At 42.2% G+C, this 27,903-nt stretch overlaps 1 protein-coding gene and 1 pseudogene across 2 annotated transcripts; both read right to left on the bottom strand.

Moving 5' to 3' along the window:
• Positions 1-422: 422 nt before the first annotated feature.
• Positions 423-27,903, bottom strand: SAMD7 (sterile alpha motif domain containing 7). 2 transcript variants are annotated; one of them, XM_011949011.1, is made up of 9 exons: positions 27,657-27,903; positions 24,041-24,115; positions 19,935-20,061; positions 18,185-18,309; positions 14,386-14,464; positions 12,336-12,964; positions 11,252-11,373; positions 3,138-3,248; positions 423-1,269 (listed from the first exon to the last, which is right to left on the bottom strand). In XM_011949011.1, exons 3-9 carry the CDS (start codon positions 20,033-20,035, stop codon positions 1,081-1,083), a joined length of 1,356 nt encoding a protein of 451 aa, XP_011804401.1. In that variant the 5' UTR covers positions 20,036-20,061; positions 24,041-24,115; positions 27,657-27,903; the 3' UTR covers positions 423-1,080. The 2 variants fall into 2 exon arrangements, with proteins under 2 accessions (XP_011804401.1, XP_011804400.1); XM_011949010.1 differs by having other exon boundaries at positions 24,016-24,115.
• On the bottom strand, positions 6,579-7,925 carry LOC105516729 (annotated as a pseudogene).

The following is a 27,903-nucleotide window of genomic DNA, read 5'->3' on the forward strand; positions in this document are numbered from 1 at the left end:
CCAGGTGTTGTGTGTCTCAGTTCGCCTGGCTAGGAAAAGGGATTCCCTTCCCCCTTGCACTTCCAGGTGAGGCAATGCCTCGCCCTGCTTCAGCTCTCGCTGGTCGGGCTGCAGCAGCTGACCATCACTGATTGTCCGGCACTCCCCAGTGAGATGACCCCAGTACCTCAGTTGAAAATGCAGAAATCACCGGTCTTCTGTGTCGCTTGTGCCAGGAGTTGGAGACTGGAGCTGTTCCTATTCGGCCATCTTGCTTGTTATTTTTATTTTTTTGAGATGGAGTCCTGCTCTGTCGCCCAGGCTGGAGTGCAGTGGCACGATCTCAGCTTACTGTAGCCTCCACTTCCCGGGTTCAAGCAATTCTCCTGCCTCAGCCTCCCGAGTAGCTGGAACTACATTCATGTGCCACCATGCCTAGCTAATTTTTTTTTGTATTTTTAGTAGAGATGGGGTTTCACCATCTTGGCCAAGCTGGTCTTGATCTTCTGACCTCATGATCTGCCCGCCTTGGCCTCCCAAAGTGATGGGATTACAGGCGTGAGCCACTACACCTGGCCAAAACTCGAAAATATGAGGTTAAAGCTTCTCCCCTTCCCTAGCTTGTGCCTGCTTCAGGCTAGAAATCTGGATTGAGAAAAGTTGGAGCCGTGGTCAGCTTCTCCATTTCTGTTCCGTACTTCTCCCCGTTCTCTTCTGCCTCTTTGTGGTTGCCTTTATCTCTCTCAGGGTTTGGGAATGGAAATGAGTGAAGAAAGGGAGGGAGCTCTTTTTTCAGTTTCAGCTCTTTTGGTTTCTTCAGAGATTTCTTCAGGGAAACATCCATCTGCAGCTTTCTTGATGTTTGCAAATCTCCCCTTCATTAGCATTTGCTCCTAAGGACGCATCTCCAGTCATTTGGTGCTGGAATCATTCAGCCCTGACAGGGAGGCCCCTTGAGCAAGTCTCCTCCATAACAGCTCCAGGAAGGCTGAGTTTCTCTCCTCATTCTCCATCCATTCCTGGGAAATCCTCACACATCCCTTGTAATGTCCTAGGCTCGTTGGAAAACTGGCTAAGACTATTCTTCCTCCTTGAGAGCTTTTAGTTTCTCATACTATCTCGCTCAATTCCTTTAGGAATTATTGTATCCTGGGGACAAAAAATGCTCATTGTATCACTCCAGGAATTAGAATCCAAAAGAGGGGATGTATCTGCTGGTTGATCAAATGCTTGTCTTATAGGAAATGAAAGAGTTTTCTTGTAGAACATACTTCCCACATGCTGAGAGACCTTTTAAGACAAAATAATTATAGTAATTAATTCTATGGTTTTTTTTCATTAACTCAGCATTAAACACACATGTCAGGAAGGCTGAGGTAATTTCAGGCATGGAGCATCTATTAATATATAGTTTGGGGAGGTCACAGTTGTAGGATGTGGTGGGCTTTTTCTTTCTCTCAGAATCATACTATTTACAGATGTAAAACAGGGTATCAAGGTGGCTCTAACCAGGGGCAGCTGAGCAATAGGGGAATTACTGAGGGGGAGAAAAGTGGATGGCAAGGTCAGGATGGTAATAGCGGTGGCATGTGAGGAGGAGCACAAATGACATAGGTCTTTGGCTTTGGCTGTGAAGGCAATGGGGAGCTATTTTAGAATCTTGAGCAGAAGAGTGACACGATCCATCTTATATATTAAAAGGACCACTTTTTACTGTTTTGTGAATCAACTCTGGGTGGGCAAGGGGAGAAGCAAGGAGAGCAGTTAGAAGAGAATGCACAATTTCTCAAAGATTTAGAACCAGAAATACCATTTGATCCAGTAGTCCCAATCCTGGGTATTTACCCAAAGGAATATAAGTCATTCTAAATTACAAAGATACATGCACACATATGTTCACTGTAGCACTATTCACAATAGCAAAGACATGGAATCAACCCAAATTCCCATCAGTGATAGACTGGATAAAGAAAATGTGGTACATATACACCATGGAATACTATGCAGCCATAAAAGGAAACAAAATCATGTCTTTTGTAGGGACATGGATGGAGCTGGAAGCCATTATCCTCAGGAAACTAATGCAGGAACAGAAAACCAAACACCACAAGTTCTCACTTACAAGTGGGAGCTGAACAATGTGAACACATGGACACAGGGAGGGGAACAACACACACTGGGGCCTGTCAAGGGATGGGTTGTGGGGAGGGAGAGCATCAGGATAAATAGCTAATGCATGCTGGGCTTAATACCTAGGTGATGAGTTGATAGGTGCAGCAAACCACCATGGCACACTTTTACCTATGGAACAAACCTGCACATGTACCCCATAACTTAAAATTAAAATTAAAAAAAAGAAGGCCAATACAGTCATCCAATGAGAGATGATGGTGCCTGAGACCAGGATGGAGTGGTGGAGGTGGTGAGAAGTGGTGTGCTGGGGTTGGCTAGCTCACAAGAGCCAATTATTAAATGTTTAGGAAGTTTGCAAGCCAGTTGTGAAATACATCATTATTAAAAATTAAGTCAAAGCATCACATTAAATAAACTATGCTCAACAAAAGTAATACACGCTTAAGACTGATCACTTTTTAATTGTTTTTACCTAATTTTTACTATTATTATTACTTCTACTCCTGACGCTATTTACACCTATTACATCTGAGACTGTATCTGGTAGAAATACTCCAAAGTGGGGCGCTGCTGTGCGTCTCTCCCCATTTCAGGATAGTTACCCCCAAGTGTCATGGGCCCGGAGCGAGGAGGGCAGCACTCCCAAGTGAGATGATGATTCCTGGGAGGATGACAGTATTTAGTGACATTAGGAGTTTGTCAGCCATGGTGGGAGTAATTTACACCACAGAAATTGGAGATACTACAAATTGGGGCTCATTTTGTTTTTAAAGAGAACTACTTGTTAAACACCTACCAGTGCATCCTTGCTTATCATCTTCCCAGTTATATCTAGGAATGTGTACCACCATCCCATCCAATGTTTTCAGGGTCCCTCACTTCTATTATGTCCTCAACCACAGAGGGAAAACTACTTAATAAAGAAGTTAAGTAAGTATTATTTACATTACAACATGATAAAAGTAACATATTTGTATTAAGCTTCATGCCATTAATACATAGTCAGTTATATAAAATCACCATACCTGTGATTGAATTTTTAGCGCTGGCCCTAGCTTTAATCCCATAGTTCCTCGAAGATGCTCTTCTGTGAGTAATGGCAAAGTTTCTCCATCAATTGCATGATCTTTAAATACCTTCATAAATACAAAAGGTGTTAACTTTTTCTGAATGTCTTTTTCTTTAAAAAAAGTTATTTTACCACCTAGGTATTGTAGTTTTGGAGAAAACATTAAGACTGCTTGAGGATGACAGAAAAATTTGTAAAACCTTTTTTTAGTTGCTCTCTTTTCTGTGCTCAGTAGCACATTGCTTGTGTTCTTTAATAACCCTTGGAATCAACTGTAATTATCTGTTTATAGAACTCAGTTCCAACCAGGAATAGTGATTATTTGAGGGCCAGGTCCATGTCTCATTGACCAATGTAACCCTAATACAGAGGCTGGCATATGGTAAGAAGATGTAAAATAAATATTGCTGGATAAATGACTGAATGAGTAAATGCTCTAAGTAAAGGAATGTGGGTAAAACCTGTCACGGATAAATTTCATCTCTCACATTTACAGCTGTGGTATCTGCTGGCCATGCCTTAGATGCGTGGTAAAGGCAGAAGAGGGAAATGCTGCTGAGAGCTTTCCCTGGCAGACCTTTCCAGCAGGTCTGTTCATCCTGACATTGCAGTGGACTTCGCATGCCATCCTTCCTCCGAAAGCCAGGAAGGCTGCTGGTGAACAAAGATTCCAGGCAGATAGAGGGATACAAAATCTAGGCAGATGGATAGGGCCATAATTTCATGATCTTCAACTTCAACTTGCCTGGAAATCCTTCTATATTCACTATTGAGCTTTCTCTCCCTTCTACTTCAAGCTAGCTCCACCCTCATCAAACTTTAGACTTTGTAGGCAGAGCCCTCCCTCATTTTCAGTAGATCATAGCGCTTCCTAACTAAAAAAAAAAACACAAAACAAAAAAACACAGTAGATAAGAACTCCCTCTAATTCTGACCAATGAACCAAAAACCTTTATTTTCTCCCACTGTCATGATACAATGGAAGAGAGGTCTCTCCACCATTTAAAGGCGATCTCTCCACATATACTGTGGGTCCTCACCTCTCCCATTTCCAGAGGGGATAGATAATCCCCTCTTTTCTCTTCAGTCTCTCCTCTTCTGCTGGCTCTTTCCCACTGGCATTTAAGTAAGTCTCCACCATCATTAAACAAACAAAAATAATGAAAATACTCAAATTCCATTTCCAAATACTGTCTCGTGTCTCGTACTCCCTTCACAGCCAGATTTCTCCAAAGGGCTTCAATGCTCCCTGCTTTCACGTTCTCATTTTCCAGTCATTCTGCAGTCTCAAGGAATCTGAGCTCTGCCCCAGCCATTCCATTAAGCCTGCTTTCCCCAGGCTTCCTGGTGCCTCTGTCGTACCAAACATGCAGTCATTTTGCAGCTGTTCTATTTCTGAAGTTCCTGGCTGCATCTGACATTGTTGACTGTGCCTTCACGAACAGTGCTCTTCCTTTCCGTCGTGAGGCTGCTCCCTCCTGGCTACCCCCGTTCTCTCCTTCAAGGTCACCTTTGCCAGCTCCTTTTTCTTTGTCCATGTTCATAGGTTAGGGTTTCTTAGCCTTCTGACTCAGGTCCCCTTTGGTCTTCCTGATTAATTTCAGCTTCACTCGGCTTCAGTAACAGGCTGTATATGCTAAAGGCTCCTAACTTGTATCTTTAACTCAGAAGCTAAGTCGTGCCAATTTGGCCCCTTACATAGTTTTCGTTGTGCTGTGACAGGGCAGCACTGAGTTCCAATGCAGAGCCCCACAATTACTCCGTTCCCCCACCCACAAAAGCACATATTCTCTCTCCATACCACGTGGCCACTTCTGGGGGATAGCAGAGGGGTGGTGTGGGCAATTCAAGACTATCTTTCTTACCCCCTTCAGTGCCTCTTTCAGTGACGTGAAGTTAAAACCAGGTACTGTGGGCTGGGCGCAGTGGCTCATGCCTGTAATCCTAGCACTTTGGGAGTCCGAGGTTGGTGGATCACTTGAAGTCAGGAGTTCGAGACCAGCCTGGCCAACATGGTGAAACCTAGTCTCTACTAAGTAATGTACAAAAATTAGTCGGGTGTGGTGGCGGGCATTTGTAGTCCCAGCTACTTGGGAGGCTGAGGCAGGAGAATGGTGTGAACCCGGGAGGCGGAGCTTGCAGTGAGCTGAGATTGCACTACTGCACTCCAGCCTGGGCGACACAGCGAGACTCCGTCTCAAAACAACAACAACAACAACAACAAACAGGTACTGTGATCGCTCACCTGATTTTTCGTTCTTATGAAGGTGTTTTGCGTGTGTGGATTTGGCCATCTTGCCCTGCCTCCTCAGGTTGTGTTCTTATCTGCCTGCCCCCACTGCTCCCACCCTGGATACAGCTCCATTATTGCTCAGCGGAAGAGGCTTCCCCTCTGTCTTGTCCTCTTCAACTTGTTTTCATAAAAGCAACCTGAGTGACCTTTCTGCAATATAAAGCTAATCATGCTGCTACCTACTTAAAACCTAACTACCTCCGGGATAAAGTCACAATCCTTCACTGGGTCTTCAGGGCTCTGTGACCTGGCCCTGTCTACCTCTCCAGTCTTGTCTTGCTGTCCTCACCTCTCCCACCTTGGCCCTGGCCCTCTGTAGCACTGAGAACTACTCTCAGAGTCCCAACCATATTAAAGTTTTCTCTGGCTTCTGGCCCTCACCTGGAAATTCTTCCTTTACCTCCCTTCCGCCTCACCTCTCCTCTTGACTTTCAGGTCTCACTTTAGAGCCTCTTCCTTTAGGAGGCCATGAGTCCCTTGGATGTGATCCCCCCATGCTCTGTACCCGCCTTTCACAACGCACTCGTATGGATGTGAGATCACTCACTGGTGCCCTCTTCTGGACTATGAGTGCCACAAGAAGAGGAACCCCATCGGCCTTGTTTCCACTGTGCTCCAAGCCTCAGAGGGCATGACTCAGGACCAACTGAAAAGTAGAATCTTCTTGGAAAGCTCCTGTACTGGGAACCTTGTGTTCTAGTAGATTTTAGTCATTTACAAACTGTATGTATATAATTTTTTTCCACAAAATGCACCAGTGTGGAGAAAGGACTGAAACGTCCAACTCAAAACGTACTCTCCAGAGCCAATCCCAGTATTCATCTATGCAAATGTCACACCTCTGATTGTCCTTTGGCCTGGGAATTAAGACTGACCAACTATGATGCCTATTGCTAGAATGGACAACTGCTGAGGAATTCAGAAGGTGATTCAGCAGGAACATCTCCATGCTCTGAAACTTGTGGTCTTTGCTTTAGTTTCTACTACAGAAAACACCAAAGACATCTAAGGCCACCCTGTCCCCTGTCACCAGAACTTGCTGCTGGCCATTTCCAATCCATCTCACACTATTTGGAATTGATTGTGCTACTTCTCTATCTTTGTAAAAAGAAGTTTCACTTATTTTGTGTTGAGAATGACAAGTGGGAGAAAGGCATTGTGTCTTCCACTGCACAGCGTCCATCCCAAACTGGTCAGTGCAGTGCTCCACAGTGGCCAGGACACTCAGGAGCCACTGGTCCATGGCGTCCAGACGAGGATCAGAGAGCACTGGGGAGAGGGGCTCATGGGCCATGGCAGATTTTAAAGCAGACTTTAGCACACCATTCTTTAGGTAGTTTCGTCTGTTCCAGGTAGAAACCTGAGTGATGCCACACTGATAGAGAGAGGCAAGAACGCTTCTTTCATCCAGCAAGGGGTTCCCAAAGCTTTTGTTGTTATCAAGAAGGATGAGCATACTAGCACCCTCATTATCTTGAAAGTTCTTATAGTAATGGCAGTCAGCATTGTCGATCAGGTAATTAAAGACAGCTGTGTTAATGGTGCCCAAGAGGCACAGGCCAGAGTCATAAAGGGACGTTTTCTTCACAGCCTCAGAGTGGCTCTCATCATACTCCCATCCGGCTTGCCTTTTCGGTAAGTCCTGGCCCACGGATGTCGGTGTTTCTAGAGAGGGCACACATCTGGAAGCCAAAGTGTGACAGATTTTTCCATTGTGCCTCCATCAGCACAAGCTGGTTCTGTTTCTCAGCAGTAATAACACTTCCCATAAAAACAAATATTGTTTCCTACAGTTCGGAAGGGGCTCAACAGCTGCTCCATGGGAACAGGCTTCATCTCTGTCTGAAGATGAACAAATCTGCCCACCATCAACAGGGTTCTGGGACAACCACAATCCTGTCCAAGTGAAAGGCCGCTGCCTTCGCACTGTGTCTATCATAACCGGCATATGGCTCCCTTCCACTACATAGGCTTGGCTATACTACTTAGGTTTGAAAACAACTTTCTGTTCCCTTTCAAGGATCAGGAAGCCTTTCAACTGTGTCCCTTTATAACCCACATCAGCTTTAATAATTTGCTTGGTGGCCATGGCATGCATGATTGCCCCCAGCTCTGGTGTCTCTTCACAGTACACTTCCTGGGGATCCACCCACTGGGCTGCAATCTCCCGGGAAGACTGCAAGGTGTGGTCCAACTTGGGTGACAGCTCCATCTGCAAGCCAGCCCTCATTCGGTGAAAAGTTCTCAGGTGATCAAGTGGTGAAATGCCCCTTGGCAGCTGATGTATCTAAGTTGTCAATCAGGAAAACTTTGGTGAAGATAAAGATGACAAGAAGAATTGCTAACAGCGTGATTCGCTGCTTTAGCTTCATGTTGACCTCTTTTATTCTCCCCTGACCCACTCTCTGACTCACTTGTCAAGGAGAGCCAGTGGTAATGGTTAGTAAGGAGATTCCATCATTATACACATTGGTCCATTTGTGGATGCACCTTCCACAGTTCCTGTTGGGCCCTAGGCTCGCTCGTGGCTGCCCATGCAGTGCAAAGCAGCATGGCCCCCAAGGAGGGGCAGCCCCAGGCTGCGCTGATCACCCCAGCCACTGCTGCCACCACTGCAGGCCCCACCATTCCCTGGCCCCCTCTCTCAGCACTGAACCAGCTGTCCCCCACAAACTGCATTAAGTAATTATTTCTTTTCCTATTTGAATTAAGCAAATTCTAGAAAATGGCTAATGTAAATTAAAGAGCCAAGTGCAGTGGCTCAAACCTGTAATTTCAGTTACTTGGGAGGCTAAGGCTGGAGGATCACTTGAGCCCAGGAGTTTGAGACAAGCCTGGGCAACATAGTAGACCCCCATCTCTTTTAAAAAACATTAACTGGGTGTGGTGGTATGCACCTGACAGTTTGTGAGCATCCAAAGGAGGAACCACGTGGGTAAATTTTCAAGCAGAGGTAGGTTGGCAGCCAGGGACTGAAATATGTGAGGACCTAACCCTCAGCCATGGTGGATGTACTCAGGGCCTGGGGTGAGGACACAGACATGTCCCTGTCACTCAGATGTACCCCTTTCTTTCTCACCAGAGCAGTTTGGGCCATGTGTATGATATAAATGTGCATATATTTTCAGTAACTTCAGTTCTTTTTAGAGAGAGGATATTTTATCTGCTGAGTCCTCTGAACTAGACATTTACTTGGAACGAAATATGTTGCAGGGTCTCCTGATTGTTCCTTAACAGCTGAGCCACCAATCCTCTCTCTACACCTATTTAAAAGAGTTCATTTGCACTCAGGGCTTTGAGTTTTAGTTGTTATTTTTTTTTCTGCTGAATTTCTTTTTCTACTTACAGGAGATGAGTGGTGAGAGCTTGCTGAGTAGGCATCTAAGGCAGAGGTGGGGAGTAAGAGGATAGCTGGGGGACAGTGGGTTTAACGGCAGCTAATCCCAGCACCTTGGTCCAATTCATTTAAAGAAAGGGGATATGGGACTGGGCGTGGTGGCTCATACCTGTAATCCCAGCACTTTGGGAGGCCGGATGGGCAGATCATGAGGTCAGGAGTTTGAGACCAGCCTGGCCAACATGATGAAACCCTGTCTCTACTAAAAATACAAAAAATCAGCCGGGCGTGGTGGTGGTGTGTGTCTGTAGTCCCAGTACTTGGGAGGCTGAGGCGGGAGAATCGCTTGAACCCAGGAGGCAGAGGTTGCGTTGAGCGGAGATCACACCATTGCACTCCAGTCTGGGCGACAGCAAGACTCCGTCTCAAAAAAAAAAAGTGGGGGGGCCATGAGTAACACCTGATGGGACATTTTAGACAAGGGTCCTTGTGAGAGTGGGGTACAGGCAGTGCTGCTTCAGGGCTGTTGCATCCAGAGGGCATCCCCCCTTTTCTGTATAAAATAACGTCACAGAGCATAGCCAGCGGGGGTGGGGGGGCAGGCACAGCAGAGCAGTAACATCTTTCAGTTGATGCCACCTGCGGTCACTTGGAGGGAGTATACTTTAATGGTGAAACTAAAGCAGAACTTGATCCTAAACAAATTTGAGACATATCTAGGGATAATTGGTACCACTTCTTGGGGTGGGGAAGAAGGTGCTGACATCCTGTCAGTGAGAGATAATGAGTCAGCAGAGCGAGTTTGGAGTCCTCTTGTTTATGTGACTTCTATGTACCCACAGGGGACATTTGGGATTTTAAACTATGAAAAGCATGTAATATTATTTATTGCAAGAGCTATTATTATAAATTGCACTTTTCTGACTATGGATCACTAAGAATAATCAGCATTCAAATTCAATGTGCCAGATCTCAGCAATCACATGCTTATTAAATAAGGGATTGCTCTTCTGGTTGTTATCAGAATTTAACAACTTAATTGAACCTGTGGTTGACATGGCACTTGAAGTGGTATAGATAAATTTTAAAAGTGGCTTATCCATGACTAATGACTAATTTAAAAAAATAAGGTTATAACCACTGAACAGGGGAGAGTAGGCCAAAAACTTTTTATCAGGTTACACAAAAGACAAAAATGGGTGACTTGAAGAAGACAACTTGCTGATCATAAGTAACTTGAAGCTTGGCCCTCTCTTGGGTGTAATGAAGAAATTTGTGTGTATTGAGTACTTACAAGGTGCCTTGCACTCTGATGCTCACAAAAATCCTCTGAAAATGTATTATTATGATTGTCTTCATTTTACAGATAAAACAACTGAGGCACAGAGAAGAGCAGCAATTTGTCCTAGGCCACACAGCCAGAAAATAGAAAAGCCAGGATTTGAATTTGTACTTTCTGGCTTCAGAAGCTATACTCTTAGTAACTACTTTATATAGCTTTTCTGTAAGTCCCATAAATGGAATTAAAAAATAATAATAAAAAGAAAAAGATTAACAGCATCTCACTGTAGACAAACATTTCACAAAACAGACCTGGAAAACAATCAGCTCTAGTATGAGTTAATTATGATGTAGTTAAACCTTAATGTCCTTTTCTTGCTTGCTTTTCCTTTAACATGCAAACCAAAGATAATGATACTAGATTTAGTAGGTATTTTATTGCTTCAAATTGTATTATTAAATAACTCAAAGAAGTAAACTATACGCATGAAAATGTAGCATTGACATAAACGTCAACATTTGACCAACCTACGACTTTTGTCATAAATTTTTCAATACTAGTGAGGCTGCTTTTGTTTCTAACCGCCCTGATACTTCATTATAGTTTTTTAAAATGGTATTTTACACCAGATTGAATATGTTGTATGCATTTTTATATATTGTCCCAAAATAAATAAAGAATTTAAAATAATGAATTTCCTACTTTTCAGATATTGCCTTCTTGTTCTTTTTAGAATGAAGTATATATTCCTGTTACTTACAGTGAGTAACCTAAACTTCTCACCCAAAAGTCTGTGCTCAAAAAATGTTTGCTGTATGGATAAGTGGGAAATGTAGTCGTTATTTCCCCTGCTTTTTGGATGTTCAGCTTCTGAGCCTTCTTCTAATTTTGGGAGAATTCTTACTTCTTAGGAGTCTTGATAGGAAAGAAGCTAAAGACAGACGATGGCTTTCCCAGTCTCCCCTGATGCTGGGCTGTGGGTGCATGACCCAAGTTCCACCAATCTGAGACCTGTCCCAGGGTAGACACTGGCACACAAAAGAGAGATTAGCAGGAATCCTTTCTGGAGGCACAGTGCAAGTTTGACCTAATTCATTCTGCAGGAAAGATATTTTCAAACTGTTTTGCTTGTATGGAAATACTTAAACATTAAGTCACCTGAGCGTAGTCTGAACAACCTGGAAGGCTGCTAATGAAGCTGTGCACATCATCCACGGTCCACTTCTGAATATCTTCATCCAAAGAAAGATTCCCCCCAGTTGTAACCAGTGCGTGTGTTCCTTTAAAATGGAAAGAAATTGTGGCATAAAATACATACAGGTTTATGTATAGTTACATTAATTTCTTTGTGTTCTATCACCCCAGAGTGGTCTCAATTTGCAAACTCCTTACAAGATATTAAGAGTTACTAGGAGATGTTTTCTAAAAGCTTCAGCTGCCTCCTTTCTTTTCTTTCCCTGAAAAGATCTTTACTGATAGCATTTATTGTAAGTAATACTTCAAATAGTTCCGGGTTTGCACCAGCTTCTCTCAGATTCCAACAGAAATGCCCCACGGATTCTATTCTCCAGATTAATGTTATTATGTTTTTGTGATAGGTGATTATCATGGTCTCAAGATGAGACAAGAATTTAGCTACATTTTCATCAACATGGAAAATTAACACTTTGTAGGGAAGCAGTTGGTGTGGTGGCTGTATTACATACCCTTCACAATCCCTGTGTCTTCAAATACTTTTTATCTAAAAGAGTTCTAGAAAACTATTCAGTGTGTGTTTCTGGCATGAAGTGCATTAGTGTTTTTAAATTTGAAAGTATCAACAGTATTGGACACTGAAAGGTAATACTTCTGCTTAATTGCCTGTTTTTTTCCTATACTTAAATACCGGGGAGGTAGAATTCACACTTTGAAGCAAGAAGCCTCTCTGCTTTGTGTTGAAGAAATGAACACTAAATTACATTAAAATCTTAAATTAAAATTTTATTATGTTTCCCAAGATATTTACCTTCCCAGCCTTTGTTGAAAATTCTCTATATAGCAAAATATAAACAGAGGCTAGTTTCATTGATATGGCTTATTAGCACTGATGGAATAAAATGATGCTAAGAAAAGGTAATTCCAAGCAGGGTTAAGAAAAAGAAAGATAAAGAGAGGCAGGATGGTTACAGATTATTATGTAGTAACCTATGGACTTGGCAACCTGTAGTTAATGAGGATCTGCCATTGGCCCCTGGACACCCACCTGGCAGAGAGGGTCGAGGAACTGGAGGGCAAACGCCATTCTTTTCATCACAGGTTGCAAAGATCTGCTCTGAAGCCTCCTCTTTCCCATCGTCCCAGGTCTTTGCTTTCAGCGTAACGGTGTGAGACCCCCAGGGTTTCCTATGGGTGGGCTCGGGCTCTCCACAGGTGTTGTCAAGAGCTGTCGTTGGTGTTTCATTCGCTTCACGTGACTTCTGGTTGCTGGATGCCTCAATTTCTGGATCTTTTGCATAATGATCCTCTTCATAGGGAACTGCATGAGTCTGACCTAGGATTTTTTCCTCTGCTTGAATTTTGGAACTCTCAGCATCACTGTCTGGAGCTTTTTGGTTCCCTGTACTTTTCCTGAGTCGACGACATCTCTGTCCCCAGCTCTCCTCAAAGTGTGGTGCGGTTGCCACTAGCGTGGGGTTTCCCTGAAGGTTCCTGAGGGTGCTTCTGTGAAAATGCAGGTCACCGGCAGGGAGCATGCTCCTGCCATGGTAGGGAACGGGGGCAGCTGGGACACCGGAGCCATAGAGGAAGGGTATCCCTAGGCCTGCTAGTCCCTTGGGATTAATTTTTTCCATTCTCCTTTGCTGGTAAATAGCATACATTTCCATTTCTGTCCTAAACACAGAACAATATATTTATACAGCCCAAGAGCACCATTATAAATGTAATTTTAAGGACCCCTTCCCTTCCCTAAAACAGTCCTCACACTGTTCATCTGAAGTTTGTTTGGTGGAAACATGAATCCCCCACAAGGCCACTGGGAAGGAGAGTTTTGGGTAAGATCGGAAGCTTTGTCTGAGTCTCACAATGGAAGTCCAAAGGCCAGTCTTTAGAGTGTTACCTCTAATCAGATGAGGCAAATTTAGCAGGGATGGAGCTTATGCAGCACAGCTAGTTCCTTGCCAGAGATTAATCCTCAAAAAACCTAATGTACTGGGAAGAGGTTTTCAACCCCTGCAAAATAATCTTAGTGAGACTCAAGAAAGACAATTAGACAATGCAAGTCTCAATATTAACAAATAAATGCAAGTGGCTGAGAAAGAGGGGAGGGAAAGGCTCAGTGGTTTTGCTTACTTCACTTTGCTTTTTGGTCCTCAACTGGACCCCTTTGGATTCAGCGATGAGAAAGTTGACTCTCTGCTTTCTCTTACCCTGGGGCCATACCCTATTCATTGTTATACTTTTCTTTCTCCTGGGCACTACAGCTGAAGGCCACTGTTGGGCTGAATTGGGGTTGTCTGAGCTCTGATGGCATAATCTGAAGTCAGGTTGGCAAACTTGGCTCCTATCTTTGTGCAAGATTGAAGTCATTTAAGACAGTAATGCCAATATGAATTTCAGAGGAGTTGTAGGCATTTTAATTATGGGACACTGAGAGTCTATTGCAATCTGTGTACTAATACTACTGTTAGCTTCACTGTGTGATTTCTTTTTTTTTTTTTTTTTGAGACGGAGTCTTGCTCTGTTGCCCAGGCTAGAGCGCAGTGGCACAATCTCGGTTTACTGCTACCTCCACCTCCCAGGTTCAAGCAATTCTCTGCCTCAGCCTCCTGAGTAGCTGGGATTACAGGCACCTGCCACCATGCCTGGCTAATTTTTTTGTATTTTTAGTAGAGATGGTGTTTCACCGTCTTGGCCAGGCTGGTCTTGAACTCCTGACCTCATGATCCACCCACCTTGGCCTCCCAAAGTTCTGGGATTACAGGCCTGAGTCACTGTGCCCGGCCATGATTTCTAATCTTGCTTTTATCCTTAACCAACCTGCATGCATGTTTGTATTCGTTTCTTTCTCTCTTTTTTTTTTAAGTGAAAGCAAGTTTATTAGGAAGGTAAAGGAATAGATAATGGCTATTCCTTAGGCAGAGCAGACTATGTTTCTTTTTGTAATCTGCCTGAAATACTTTATGTAAGTAATTTGTGTGTGTGTATTTATTTGTTATATATATTCACCTATTCATTTGTTACATGAATATAACAAGTGAATAAATGAGCAAATGAATGAATAAAGAATAAATAAAACAACATTGCCAAATTACCTGGCAGTATGATGCCTTTGAATCATTTCATTCCTTCTGGCCGCTGCCTTTATGGATTCAGGTGGTAAAATGCCCCAACCTTAAAAAAGAAAACCACCATCCCACCCCACAAATAAATTAAAAACATGCATTTGAAAATAATAAAATAAAATATAACAATGTAAAACAGTATCTGAAACAAACAAACAAACCCGCAATTGCACACAGTTTTGGAAATGGTATCAGATCACTGCTGTTCGGTATCTTAGTGTCACATTGGTGATAGCACGATAAATACCAGATAATTTTTTTGTTCTTTAATTGTTGGTCTCATGACTAGTGGTATTTTCCTGCCATACTTTAATAGGAAAAAGATGAAGTGATTTGTGAATCTCGTGATCTGTGCCTTTTTTGGTCTTTTAAAAGTATATGTATTTTTTGGGTACAACGTGATGTTTTGATGTATGTATACATTGTGGAATGATTAATTAAAGCTAATTACCATATGCCTCACCTCAACTATTTATCACCTTTTGTGGTCAGAAGATTTACAATCTTTTTTTTTTCTTTTTTTTTTGAGACAGAGTCTTGCTCTTTTATCCAGGCTGAAGTGCAGTGGTACGATCTCAGCTCACTAAAACCTCCACCTTCTAGGTTCAAGTGATTCTCCTGCCTCAGCCTCCCAAGTAGCTGGGATTACAGGCATGTGCCACCACACCCAGCTAATTTTTGTATTTTTAGTAGAAACGGAGTTTCACTATGTTGGCCAGGCTGGTCTCGATCTCCTGACCTCATGATCTGCCCATCTCGGCCTCCCAAAGTGCTGGGATTACAGGTGTGAGCCACCGCACCCAGTCAGAAACAAGTTTTTATACTCACTTTCCACCAAGCCAGTAGAGCTCATTAAATTTCTACTAATAATTTATCTTGAAAGAAATCATACTAGATCTTTTTTAAAAATGAGGTTCTTTGTTATCTGTAAAATCTAGGAGTTAGATGATCACCAGGAATCCTTCGAACCATAAAGCTCTAGTTTTTTTGTAGTTCAATGGCTTCGAGATACTCTCTTTTAGACAGCTGCCATGCATGAAGCTAGCAATTCGTGGCATACTGCCCATGGACACAGAGAAAGTCTGTGCAAGAAGTCCAGTCTAGACAGCACAATATTAACTGCCTGGATTTTAGAACCCTCTGAGGTCTGTTCTCAAGAAACCTCCTCCTATACTTTCTCTTTCCCAAATAGGCAACATCAAACTTAATGTTAGTTCAGTTGCATAATTACTGCTACCTAACATCCCTGTTTTGTAAATAGATCCCTGTCTTAGTTTCTATTTTGCTAACTTACTTAGTAGCTCGGTTTTTGTAGGACTGAGGCCTTATCTTGCCCTTGCTTTCTCTTACACTTCAGCCTTGAGGTGGGAGACCTGACCTAAGTCCAGGCTAGAGTGCAATGGCATGGCCTTGGCTCACTGCAACCTCCCCCTCGCGGGTACAAGTGATTCTCCTGACTCGGTCTCCCAAGTAACTGGGATTACAGGCATGTGACACCACACCCGGCTAATTTTTGTATTTTTAGTGCAGACGGGGTTTCACCATGTTGACCAGGCTGGTCTCAAACTTCTGACCTCGTGATCTGCCCAACTTGGCCTCCCAAAGTGCTAGGATTATAGGCATGAGCCACCACGCTTGGCTTGTAGTGCAGCTGTTTTACTAGACTATTGGCCTGCTGTCTGTAATCATGGGCCACAGATTACTGGGTGATTGCTGCCAAGTGGCTTCCATCCAGGATCTGCTGTTGGACTGTCTCCTTTGGTCCTTGAACCAATTCACTGGGTGGGCCCAGTTCCAGATCTGGCCCTTGCTTGGATGCTTGCTCTCATTGCAGTTAAATGGATTCGTGACCTGTGGTAGAAACAAGCTCAAATCCAGGCAGGCCAGTCTCTTCACTGATCCAGGCATGAATCCTATTTCTTTTTGTGTCAGGCTTTCCCTTCACATTGCTCCCATCTATTAAGAGGTGCTGGAATTGTGGAGCAGGGATAAGCATAAGCTTATGAATATAGTTTTGCAGGGAGAGAAGATACACCAAGTTGAGCTTCAACATTGTGAGGAAATTCTCACCTCCTAGTCTCTCCTGAGCCCTCACAAGTCATGTTTTCACCAACACGACTCTACTGAAATTGCTCATATCAAAATCTCTGATGACCTCCACATAGCACTAAATCTAATGATATATTCTCAGTTTTCATCTTACTTGCTCTGCAAATGGCACACTTGACACAGTTGCTCACTCTCTCCTTAAAATAGTCCAATATAAAATGATTGTAAATCTTCTGACCACAAAAAGTGTTAAATATGGCCAGGCTTGGTGACTGTAACCTGTAACCCCAGGGCTTTGGGAGTTCAAGGCAGGTGGATCACTTGAGGTCAGGAGTTCTAGACCAGCATGGCCAACAGGGTGAAACCCTGTCTCTATTAATAATACAAAAATTAGCTGGGCGTGGTGGCACATGCCTGTAATCCCAGCTACTTGGGAGGCTGAGGCAGGAGAATCGCTTGAACCGGGGAGGCGGAGGTTGCAGTGAGCCAAAATTGTGCCATTGCACTTCAGCCTGGGCAACAAGAGCAAAACTCCATCGTAAACAAACAACAACAACAACAACAAAAGGTGATAAATATGTGAGATAAGGCATATAGTAATTAGCTTGATGTAAACATTCCACACTTCCTTCCTGTGGCCTCCAGGCCACCATGCTTTCCTGGCTTTCCTGCTACCTCACTGGTTCCCCTCGCTTGTTTTACTTCTCCCATGCTTGCTCTTCCTCATCTCTGGACTCTGTTAGTGGGTCCAGAGATGCTCCTTTTGACTCTTATATCTACACTCTCTCCGTAGGTGATCTTATCTAGCCTCATATATGCTGATTACTTCCAAAATTATATCCCCAAGTTGTCCTCAGAAGTTCTCCCTGCACTTCAGCTGACTTCCTGACCTCTCCGCTTGAGTGTCTATTAGACATCTCAGATGTAATATGAGCAGGCTGAGCCTCTGATCTCTCTCTCCGCAAGAACTCTGTTCTTTCCACAGTCTTCCTCAACTCAATGAGTAGCAATTCCATCTTTCCAACTACTCACACCAAAATTTTTGATGTCATTCTTAGTATCTCTTTCTTCCACCTTCCACATACACACTGTGAGAAAATCCTGTTGTTTCTACAATCAAAATAATTACAGAACTTAACCACTTCTTATTATTCCCACTGCCACCATCCATGACCAAGCTGTCATAATCTTTTAGCTGTTCTAATAGCCTGCTAATTCCCATCAGTTTATTCCCAGAACTCTGATCCCATCAGGTTTGTCCCCATCTCAGAAGCCAGAATTATTCTGGTAACATTTCAGTCAGACCCTGTTGCTCTTCTGCTCAAACCCCTTGATGGCTTCCGTTTTCACTCAGAATAAAAACCAAATTCTCACTATGACCGTCAGGCCTATGTAAACTGCCTTAAGCCCCATTAATTCTCAGATCTAATCTCCTCATAACTTTATCAGTTCCTCATGTGTAAGATAAGACAAATAGTAATACTGCAGTTCTTCATGTTATTCATGAATAAATTGACACTTAGAGGAGTTAAGCAGCTTACACTTGGTCACACAGTGGTAGTACCATGATCTGAACCTCGGTGGTGACGACAGAGACTACAGACACAACCACCACACAGTCCTGCCTCCAAAATTTAGCAGTAAAATGATGGCAAACTTAATGCATCCATCTAGTTCAAAATGACTCCACAGATGAGAGCCAAACTTCTGTTGCTCATACCTGGGTAGATCCAACTGGACAACACATTTGGCATATTTGTGTTTGGTAGAACAGAGGATCCAAATTGGGAAGGAACGCAAAACTGTCTTGGGTCAGTTGGAGCTACAGTGGAAGGCAATACATCTCTGAGAACAAAAGGATATAAAATAAAATAGGTAAAATGAGGTCAGAGTACACAATTTCCATGGCTGAGACAATGAGATTTTTCTATTGCCGTATGGGATTCTATCATCTCTTCCGAAAATGAAACACAAGAGTCCTGGAGTCTTTATGAGTTTATGGAGAAATATGGTGGAAAGATCAGGAAGTACTCTACTAATGCAGGATTGACCCAGCTGACAACAAAACGAGAAAGCAGGAAAGGAAAGTTTTAGAGATGTCTGGAAAAAAAGATTTAAGTAAGTCAACACTGCTCTCTGATTTTTCATGACCAACGATCTACTCTGACCCCAAATTCTTTTCTCATTTGATGGACATACTTTTGGTTGGGTTTGCCATCTGGGATCAATGTTTGAGTACCTGGGTGGACAACTTATTTTTCTAAACTTCAGTGGTCTCTAGAAATTCCACTTTATTGTTCACGTTCCATAAACAAGAATAAATGATGAGTTCTGCTTTCTCTCCTGAATGTCAAAATATTCTTAAAAAAAAAAAGGAGGGGGGAGAAGTTAGGTTATTTCCAGAGTGTGCAACCCAAATACTTATAATTTACTTTTTATTGAAAAGAAAGAATTGTTTCTTCACAGGAAATCCAGGGTACCCAGTTATTATGGACTTGTTTCCCCTCCCCTCCAAAAAATTAGCATGTTGAAGCCTTAACCACTAATGTGACTGTACTTGGAATAGGGCCTTCAAGGAGGCAATTTTGATTAAATGATACTGTAAAGGTGGGGCCCTAATCTGATAGTACTAGTGTCCTTTTAAGAACAAGAGATACCAGGGATCCCTTTCTGCAAATGCACACTAGGAAGTGCTGTGTGAGGATACAGTGAGCAGGTGTCTGCCTGTAAGCCAGAAAGAGAGACCTCACCAGACACCAACCCTGCAGCACCTTGATCTTGGACTCCCAGTTCCAGAACCAAGAAATAAATTTCGGTTGTTTAGACCATCCAGTCTGTAGTATTTTATTATTTTTATTTATGTATGTATTTATGTATTTACTTATTTTGAGATGGAGTTTTACTTTTGTTGCCCAGGCTGGAGTGCAATGGCATGTATCAGCTCACCACAACCTCCACCTCCTGGGTTCAAGCGATTCTCCTGCCTCAGCCTCCTGAGTAGCTGGAATTACAGGCCTGCGTAACCATGTCTGGCTAATTTTTTGTATTTTTACTAGAGATGGGATTTCTCCACATTGGCCAGGCTGGTCTCGAACTCCTGATATCTAATCTGCCCACCTCGACCTCCCAAAGTGCTGCGATTACAGGCGTGAGCCACTGTGCCCGGCCGTCTGCAGTATTTTATTATGGCAGCCCTAGAAGACTAATACTCCAGTGTTTGCACAATGCCTGTCACATAGTGAGTGCTCATTAGTTATTTGCTGAGTGAGTAGGTCAAGCGGGCCTCAGAGGAGAAATGACAGCAGATGTCCTGAAGGTGAGGCCAGCAGGGTGTCTTGACTTGAATTACTGTACCACAGTTCACTCAAATAACATCAGGCAATAAAACAACACTGGATTTAACATCATTCCAAAACTTAATGATTGTCCGGGTTGTTCTTTGATCAAACTATGATATTGAAGAGAAATACCTGTCCACAGTTGGAGGCCCAAATGGTGAGGGAATCAGTGGGATCGTCTGCTGCCCTGTTGGTGTCAATAAAGGGTTCACAGCCATCACCAAGTTTGTCATCAATATCTCTCGCCACTGGTGGAGTTCTAAAAAGAACCAGACAGACACTTCAACAAATAACTCTACTTTTTGTGAACTATTTGAATTCTTCTTGAACACAATAAAAGCCTTTTGTATTTTCACATCACTTGGGAAGACTAGCTACACCAAGCTTTTAGTTACACAAAAACCCCACATATAATTGTAGAACTCAGTGTTTTATCAGTATGCCCTTGGAATTTGTTGCAGGGTTCACAGGTAATACCATACCAAACTGCAAGCGATAATAAAATTAAACCAGCCTTGCAAGATTCCAGAAATACCAATGTCTTTTCTTTTTTTTTTTGAGATGGAGTTTCAATTTTTGCCCAGGCTGGAGTGCAATGGTGCAATCTTGTCTCACTGCAACCTCTGCCTCTGGGGTTCAAGCGATTCTACTTCCTCAGCCTCTGGAGTAGCTGGGATTACAGGCGTGTGCCACCATGTCCAGCTAATTTTGTATTTTTAGTAGAGATGGGGTTTCACTATGTTGGCCAGGCTGGCCTTGAACGCCTGACTGCAGGTGATCCACCCGCCTCAGCCTCCCAAAGTGCTGGGATTACAGGTGTGAGCCACTGTGCCTGGCCCCAACTTCCTTTCTTACTTTGACTCTTACTTTTCCAGACGTACAAACTTACTTTGATTCTTACATTTTCAGAGGTACAAATGCATAAATTCTCCCGATGTTCAATCTTTGGAAAAATATTCCTATTTAGTTGATAAGATTTAACACTAGAAAAGGAGGGAGGAGAATATTTTTAATGTCTAAAAATATATCTAATTAGAATGGATACAGAGTGCATGGGACTGTATTTAATTAGAACGAGTGACCAAATTATAGCCAAATTTACATAAATACAAATATTTATATGCTTTACCATCAGAAACTAGTGATTAGAAAAAAGGACTACTTTTAAAGGAATGACATTTTTCCTGACATTTCTTGTTCTTTAATATCCTTTGAATGATTTTAAATATAAAAACAAGTACTAGTTAAACAGGTCATTTAAGCTTCTCCTTCATTCTCAACTCCCACTTTTTAAAAAATCTGAGAGCTCTGAGACAGACAGTAGAACAATGATTACCTGGGAAAGGTAGTGGGGTGGGAGGAGGAAGGGAGGATGGTTAATGGGTACAAAAATATAGTTAGATAGAATGAATAAGATCTAGCACTTGATAGCACAAGAGGATGACTAGAGTAAACAATAATGTATTGTACATTCAAAAATACTATAGGGCTGGGTTTGGTAATCCCAGCATTTTGGGAGGCTGAGGTGGGTGGATCTTTTGAGGTCAAGAGTTCAAGACCAGCCTGGCCAACATGGTGAGACCCTGTCTCTATTAAAAATACAAAAATTAGCTGGGCATGGTGGCAGGTGCCTGTAATCCCAGCTACTCAGGAGGCGGAGGCAGGAGAATTGCTTGAATCTGGGAAATGGAGGTTGCAGTGAGCTAAGATCACATCACTGCACTCCAGCCTGAGTGACAGAGCAAGACTCCATCTCAAAAATAAATAAACAAAGAAAAATAAAATAAAAATAACTAAGTATAATTGGATTGTTTGTAACACAAAGAAATGATAAATACTTGAGGTGATGGATACACCATTTACCTTGATGTGGTTATTATGTACTGTATTCCCATATTAAAATATCTCATGTGTCCCCATAAATATATACACCTATGAACCTATGAAAATTAAAAATGAAAAATAAATAAAGGTTTGTTGTTGTTGTTGTTTGAGGCGGAGTCTTGCTCTGTCGTCCAGGCTGGAGTGCAGTGGCGAGATCTCCGCTCACTGCAAGCTCCGTCTCCCAGGTTCAGGCCATTCTCCTGCCTCAGTCTCCTGAGTAGCTGAGACTACAGGCGCCCGCCACCATGCCTGGCTCATTTTTTTGTATTTTTAGTAGAGATGGAGTTTCACCGTGTTAGCCAGGATGGTCCATCTCCTGACCTCGTGATCTGTCCGCCTCCACCTCCCAAAGTGCTGGGATTACCGGAGTGAGCCACCGCGCCCGGCCAATAATTGGGTTTTCTTATCGTTTTTTAAAAATCTGAGATACCTGCAACTATGTTTGAAGAAAAAGATATTAGGAAGAAAATGTTCTGCTTTTCAAAGTAGTGACCTTTCTTTCCTTGTGTGTATTTGACTTAATTGTGTGTTTGATTTAATTTTTAAAATAGAGGTTAATTCATTCACATGGTTCAAATACTAAAAATATAATGATATTTAAATATACAATCACTTTATTAGCTTCTTATTCAGACCTAACCCCACTGATCAAATTGGAAATCCAAGTCCAGGGACCACCTAACATCGGCTTTTGCCATTCATACATACATATTAAAGTTCTTTATCTCCATTTATTTTCACTGTATTTCTATGAGGTCAGTATACTTTCCTCTCTGATAGTGGTCTCAGAGAGTTTAGTTACCATGGCACAATCAGGATTAGAATAAAAAATCTCTGCTAGGTGCCTGTAAGCCATGGAGGATGCCAGCAGAGAACACAGGCTGGGTCAGAGGTGGGCCGGGCTCACAACTCTGGCGAGGACCCTGGCCCGCGACTTGAAATCTTAGGTACTCCCCATGGGATTCGGTGCACAGCCACCTTCTTCCCTCTAGACCATTTACAACAGAACAACGGGGGACATCTCTTGGTGTTGCATTTTGAAAAATTGTTGAATTTTGATTTGTGTCATGAATTGATGGTCTCTAGCAGAAATTTGAGTGAGATAGAATTTTTGATGTTACAGGCTGTATTTTGTATTCTGCTTTGTTTTTTGAGACAAAGTCTCGCTCTTTCGCCCAGGCTGCAGTGCAATCGCATGATCCTGTCTCACTGCAACCTCTGCCTCCCGGGTTCAAGCAATTCTCCTGCCTTAGCCTCCCCAGTAGCTTAGATTACAGGTGTATACCACCACACTCAGCTAAATTTTTGTATTTTTAGTAGAAACGGGGTTTCACCATGTTGGCCAGGCTGGTCTCAAACTCCTGACCTCAAGTGATCCACCCACCTCAGCCTCCCATAGCGCTGGGATTAGAGGTGTGAGCCACCACGCCTGGCCTATAGGCTCTATTTTGTACAGCAGTTATCTAGAACTTACTTGTCTAGAATAAAAGAAACTTTACCCATTGGACAACAATTCTTCATTTCCATCACCCCCTAGCCTCTGGCAACCACTATAATATTTTCTGCTTCTATGAGTTGTACTATTTTAGACACCTCAGAGAAGAGGAATTATGCAGTATTGTCCTGCTGTGACTGGCTTTTTCACTTAGCATAATGTCCTTCAGGTTCATCCATTGTGCATGTCAAAATTTGTTAAGGGGGTAAATTTCATGTTGAGTGTTCTTAACCACAAAATCAAACAAACAAAAACAAAGGGACACAAGAAAACTTTAGGAAGTGGTGGCTATGTCTGTTACCTTGATTAAGTGATGGCTTCATGGATTATGCATATGACAAAACTCATCAAATTGTACACATTAAATATGTGCAGTTCTTTTATATCAAATTTTCCTCAATAAGGCTATTTAAAAAAATATAGGGCTCAGGCTGGGTGCAGTGGCTTACGCCTGCAATCCTAGCACTTTGGGAGGCCGAGGTGCGTGGATCATCTGAGATCAGGAGTTCGAGACCAGCCTGGCTAACATGGTAAAACCCCCGTCTCTACTAAAAATACAAAAATTAGCCAGGGGTGGCGCCTGCAGTCCCAGCTATTTGGGAGGCTGAGGCAGGAGAATTACTTGAACTCAGGAGGCAGAGGTTGTGGTGAGCCAAGATTGCATCACTGCACCCCAGCCTAGGCGACAGAGGGAGACTCTGTCTCAAAAAAAAAAAAAAAAAATTACATAAATATATGGCTCAGCTTGTATCCTATGTGATGTCTGAGACAGGTCAGGAAGAAGAAGAAGGAAAAAGGAAGAAAGAGAGGAGCAAGAATTGCTTAGAGGTTCACCACCTCTCTTCCTCATACATGTTACCTTTGGGAAAAGCCGTGGAGATGAATCACCAAAAGGAGATGAGATTGTCTGACTTTGGGATCCCCAAAGGAGGCCCTAAGACAATAACTTAAGTACAGTAGTTCATTTGGGAGGTAATCCCAGGAAGCCCGTGTGAGGGAGTAGAAAAGCAAGACCAGGAAGGGAAAAGTCAATAAAGGGTGAGTGAATTAATGTGTGGGTTTTCACTGTGGGCAACTGGTGCTCAACCCTGCTGGGAGCCCTCTAAGAGACCTATGGTACACATCTCAGAATTGTCCCTATGAAGGACAAAGAGTTGGCCCACCAACTTCTGTTGGCCACTGGTTTAGGGCACAGTTCTCCTTTGCATATGAGTTATGCTTGAGCTAGACACAACAAGCTCCTGTGGTGCAGGACAAAACCTTCAGACTGAGAAACAGGGAGATGCAGGTGCTTCAGATGGGAAATGATTTCCATGGTTGCAGGTGAACTCAGAAGGAGGCCAAGAAGATGTAAGGTAGGGCAGCAACAGTGACTAGTGCTATTGAGGCAATGTGGCAGCCTTCTAATGTCATTCCACTAGTTAATTGGCACAAATGCCTTTCTTCTGAAATACCAGCTTTGCCAGGCTTAGACATATCTATATGAGGCTCTGTAGGGTCCATTGTCTGCAACAAAACAGCAGGATTTTTTTTTTTTTTTTTTTTTTTACCATTAGTCACAAGTTTCGTGAAATAAGTGGGAGAACTCAGTGTTATTTGGCCAATGGGAAAGGACCAGTGTTATCTAATGTACCATCAAAGCTATCCTTGGTACCATATCTGTTCTTGATTCTATGGTTCTTGGGTCTGGCTTGCTTTCTTTTTACAATGCCACAGGGGTGGTTCATTGTTTTTTAATCACTCCACCAAATTTTAATCTAAAACACAAGCTATTCCGAGTGCCTGCAGAAATGTCCACATGCCATGGAAGTCCCTGGGCAAGACGATGAGTCATTGGCATCAACAGATCCTGTGTGTTACAGTTTTGGCCTCCACTTGGCTTCCCTAGTTTCTTTTAATCCTTGTACTTATGAACTAGTACTTATTTACTTATCACTATCATATCGATGGATGCCCGAATTTTCCTTAAAGGATGGCCTAGTTTCTTTTGTGTCTGTTATCATGCGCATACCTCAAATTACATAGTTTTAACTTTCATTTTTCAGAGAAGTTTTAGGTTCACAGCAAAATAGAGTGGACAGTACAGAGAGTTTTCATATCCTCCTCCAACATACACATGCACAGCTTCCCCACTATCAACATCCTGCATCAGAGTGTACATTTGTTACAATCCGTTAAGCTACACTGACGCATAATTGCCATCCAAAAATCATAGTTTACGTGTGGATTCACTCTTGGTGTTGGACATTCTATGGTTCTGACAAATGTAGAATGGCATTTATCCACCATTATAGTATCATACAGAATAGTTGCACTGCCCAAAATATAATTTTGTAGCAAATAAAATCAGAATACTTTTAAGGCAACGTTCTAAGGTTGATCTGATCTTTCACTTCATCAGTCAGGTAGATACTTGAAACTCCAAATTTGTGTTGCCTTAAAACCATTGTTTTGAGGGTACTGAGTCATATGATCAAGCATGAGTCTTTAAATGTGAACTTTCATATTTTCAGGGCATCCCTTTCTATTTTAGACACACGTGGAAAAATTGTAAACTAAGGTCACTTTGCAGTAGCAGATGAAATGCTCCAGTAAAAGTGCAGACTGGAATATAAATTTTCAGTGCAGAGCATGTCTGGTAATCCCAAAGTGAGGGAGTGCAGTGGTGCTTAGGTCTGCATTCAGGCTGGATTTCTCTGACCCAGAGCTCTAATCCTGGATGCCCAGCACATTAGGAGGATGAGGACTCCTTAATCTCTGTCTTCAGACTCTTACCCTCAACAAACCCCTCCAGGCAGCACATAGACGATTTACCTAGTGCTAATTCTGTCTCAACTGATTAGGGCAGTAGTAGTAAGACATGAACTTCATGAACTAAAGCCCTTGCCAAATCAGCAGATATTCACAGAATGATTTCCCAGTGCCCAGGAGCCAGGTGCCAATTTTATTACATTCGTCTGTTATTGGCTATACTGTGATCACTCATTAAAATCAGTGCAATTTGAGTTTAGAAAATCCTGGATTTGAGCAATTGTATGTAGAATATTTATGGTATATATGATGCATGCTTTCTGGTGACATACACTAAAATGAAATAACTTTTCAGTAACCGCTATATCTGGTAAGTTTTTGTGTGCGAAATATAGATCAGTAGAATTAAACGTTTCCACAGTTCTGGGATAAATAAATGTAAGACAAACACATGTAAATTCTCGAATTAAAATGAGAGCAATTTTTACAATTCAGGCCTGGCTTCTTCTGAGTTTTCTCGGCCTTCTCTTAGGCAGTACCCCAACAACTCCAAAGTAATTCCTCCTACTTATGTTTTGCAGAGGTCTTTGTAGCCCATCTCCTCCAACTCTGCTCTGAGCACAACCCAAATAGGCCTTCTCCTGGGTCTCTCCATATGTTGCTCCCCTACCCATCTCTGCCAAGGACAGAGGAGAACTTTAGAAAGACAGTTCATACTGAAGCATTTGGCAGTGCCACTAAAATGTATTTCACTTTTCCTAAAGGCATAAGCTTTAGTACTTTTCTATCTGCATTTCACCACAGCACATACCCTGGAAAGCACTGAAGACAGTGGGTTATGTGCTGGCTGCTCTCACTTCTTATTTCTTTTTACTCTGGAAGCTCATTTTCATTAGATCTATCCATACCTTCTTGAAATGTCAGCTTCTAGGCACAATTACAAATATCGTAACGAAAAAGGTAAACCTTTGTCATCATTAAATAAGTCGAAATTATGTAATTTCTACTGGACTAAACATAATTTATGTGCAACTACAGTTTGTATAAATTATGTTCGCTCTCTTCAAAAGATTGTGAAGCAAAGTCCATTATATAGAAATCTGTAGAGGCTACAGTGAAATTCTAGCCGTACTCATATAACAGAACTGAATAGTAGGTATTTTAGGTAGTCTTAAAGAATGAACTAAGGAATATCAATATAGATTTTGTTTCATGATTATCATTGATTGTTCCTCAATGGTTTTCTGAAATTTTCTACTCTGACATTTCCTGCTTCATACATCATGACAATTTTTGGAATATAGATATCTGCAGCAATAGGGGGCCATTGAAATAATAATGTATAGTAAATATATAGCAGTAACACATAGAGGTAGGTACTTAAATCTATTTGAAGATAATAAAACAACAGTAAATTTACATACAACTTTGAACTGACTTTATCTTAAATACACTTCATTTTACTTTCACTTGAAAAACTCCAAAAACTAAGACCAGGCAGTGTTTATTTGGCAGCAGTGGTATATCATCTGTACTCGTTAGTATCTTCAGTTAAGTAGGAATTTATTAGCTCACATATTGTTAGTAATAGAGCTAATGAAGTGTACACATAAACCTAAGCATTTCCTTTAAGATAAAGATGTCCTTTTATTTTATATGTGTACATTTTACTCAGAGTAACTAGCCTCAATTAGATTAATCAATGCGTGGAGTTATATACTTACATCCTCTACGAAGACTTCTTGTCTTTGATATTACAGATGGAAGAACCATACAAAGACTTTCTGGCCTCCAACTTCAGAAGCTTCTCTGGCTGCAGGTTGAAAAGTACATCTGACAACTCTCAAAAACAGTCTTAATTCAGTTTAACCTTGCTTTAAATACAAATTCAACTAAGTTGATTAGTCCTATTTCATGACAGAAACTTTGCCCTCTGATATCCTCTACAGATAGGCTAAAAGATGTTAAGCC

This window comes from Colobus angolensis, unplaced genomic scaffold (genome assembly GCF_000951035.1).
Source record: "Colobus angolensis palliatus isolate OR3802 unplaced genomic scaffold, Cang.pa_1.0 Scaffold289, whole genome shotgun sequence".
In the NCBI taxonomy this organism is placed as follows: Eukaryota; Metazoa; Chordata; class Mammalia; order Primates; family Cercopithecidae; genus Colobus; species Colobus angolensis.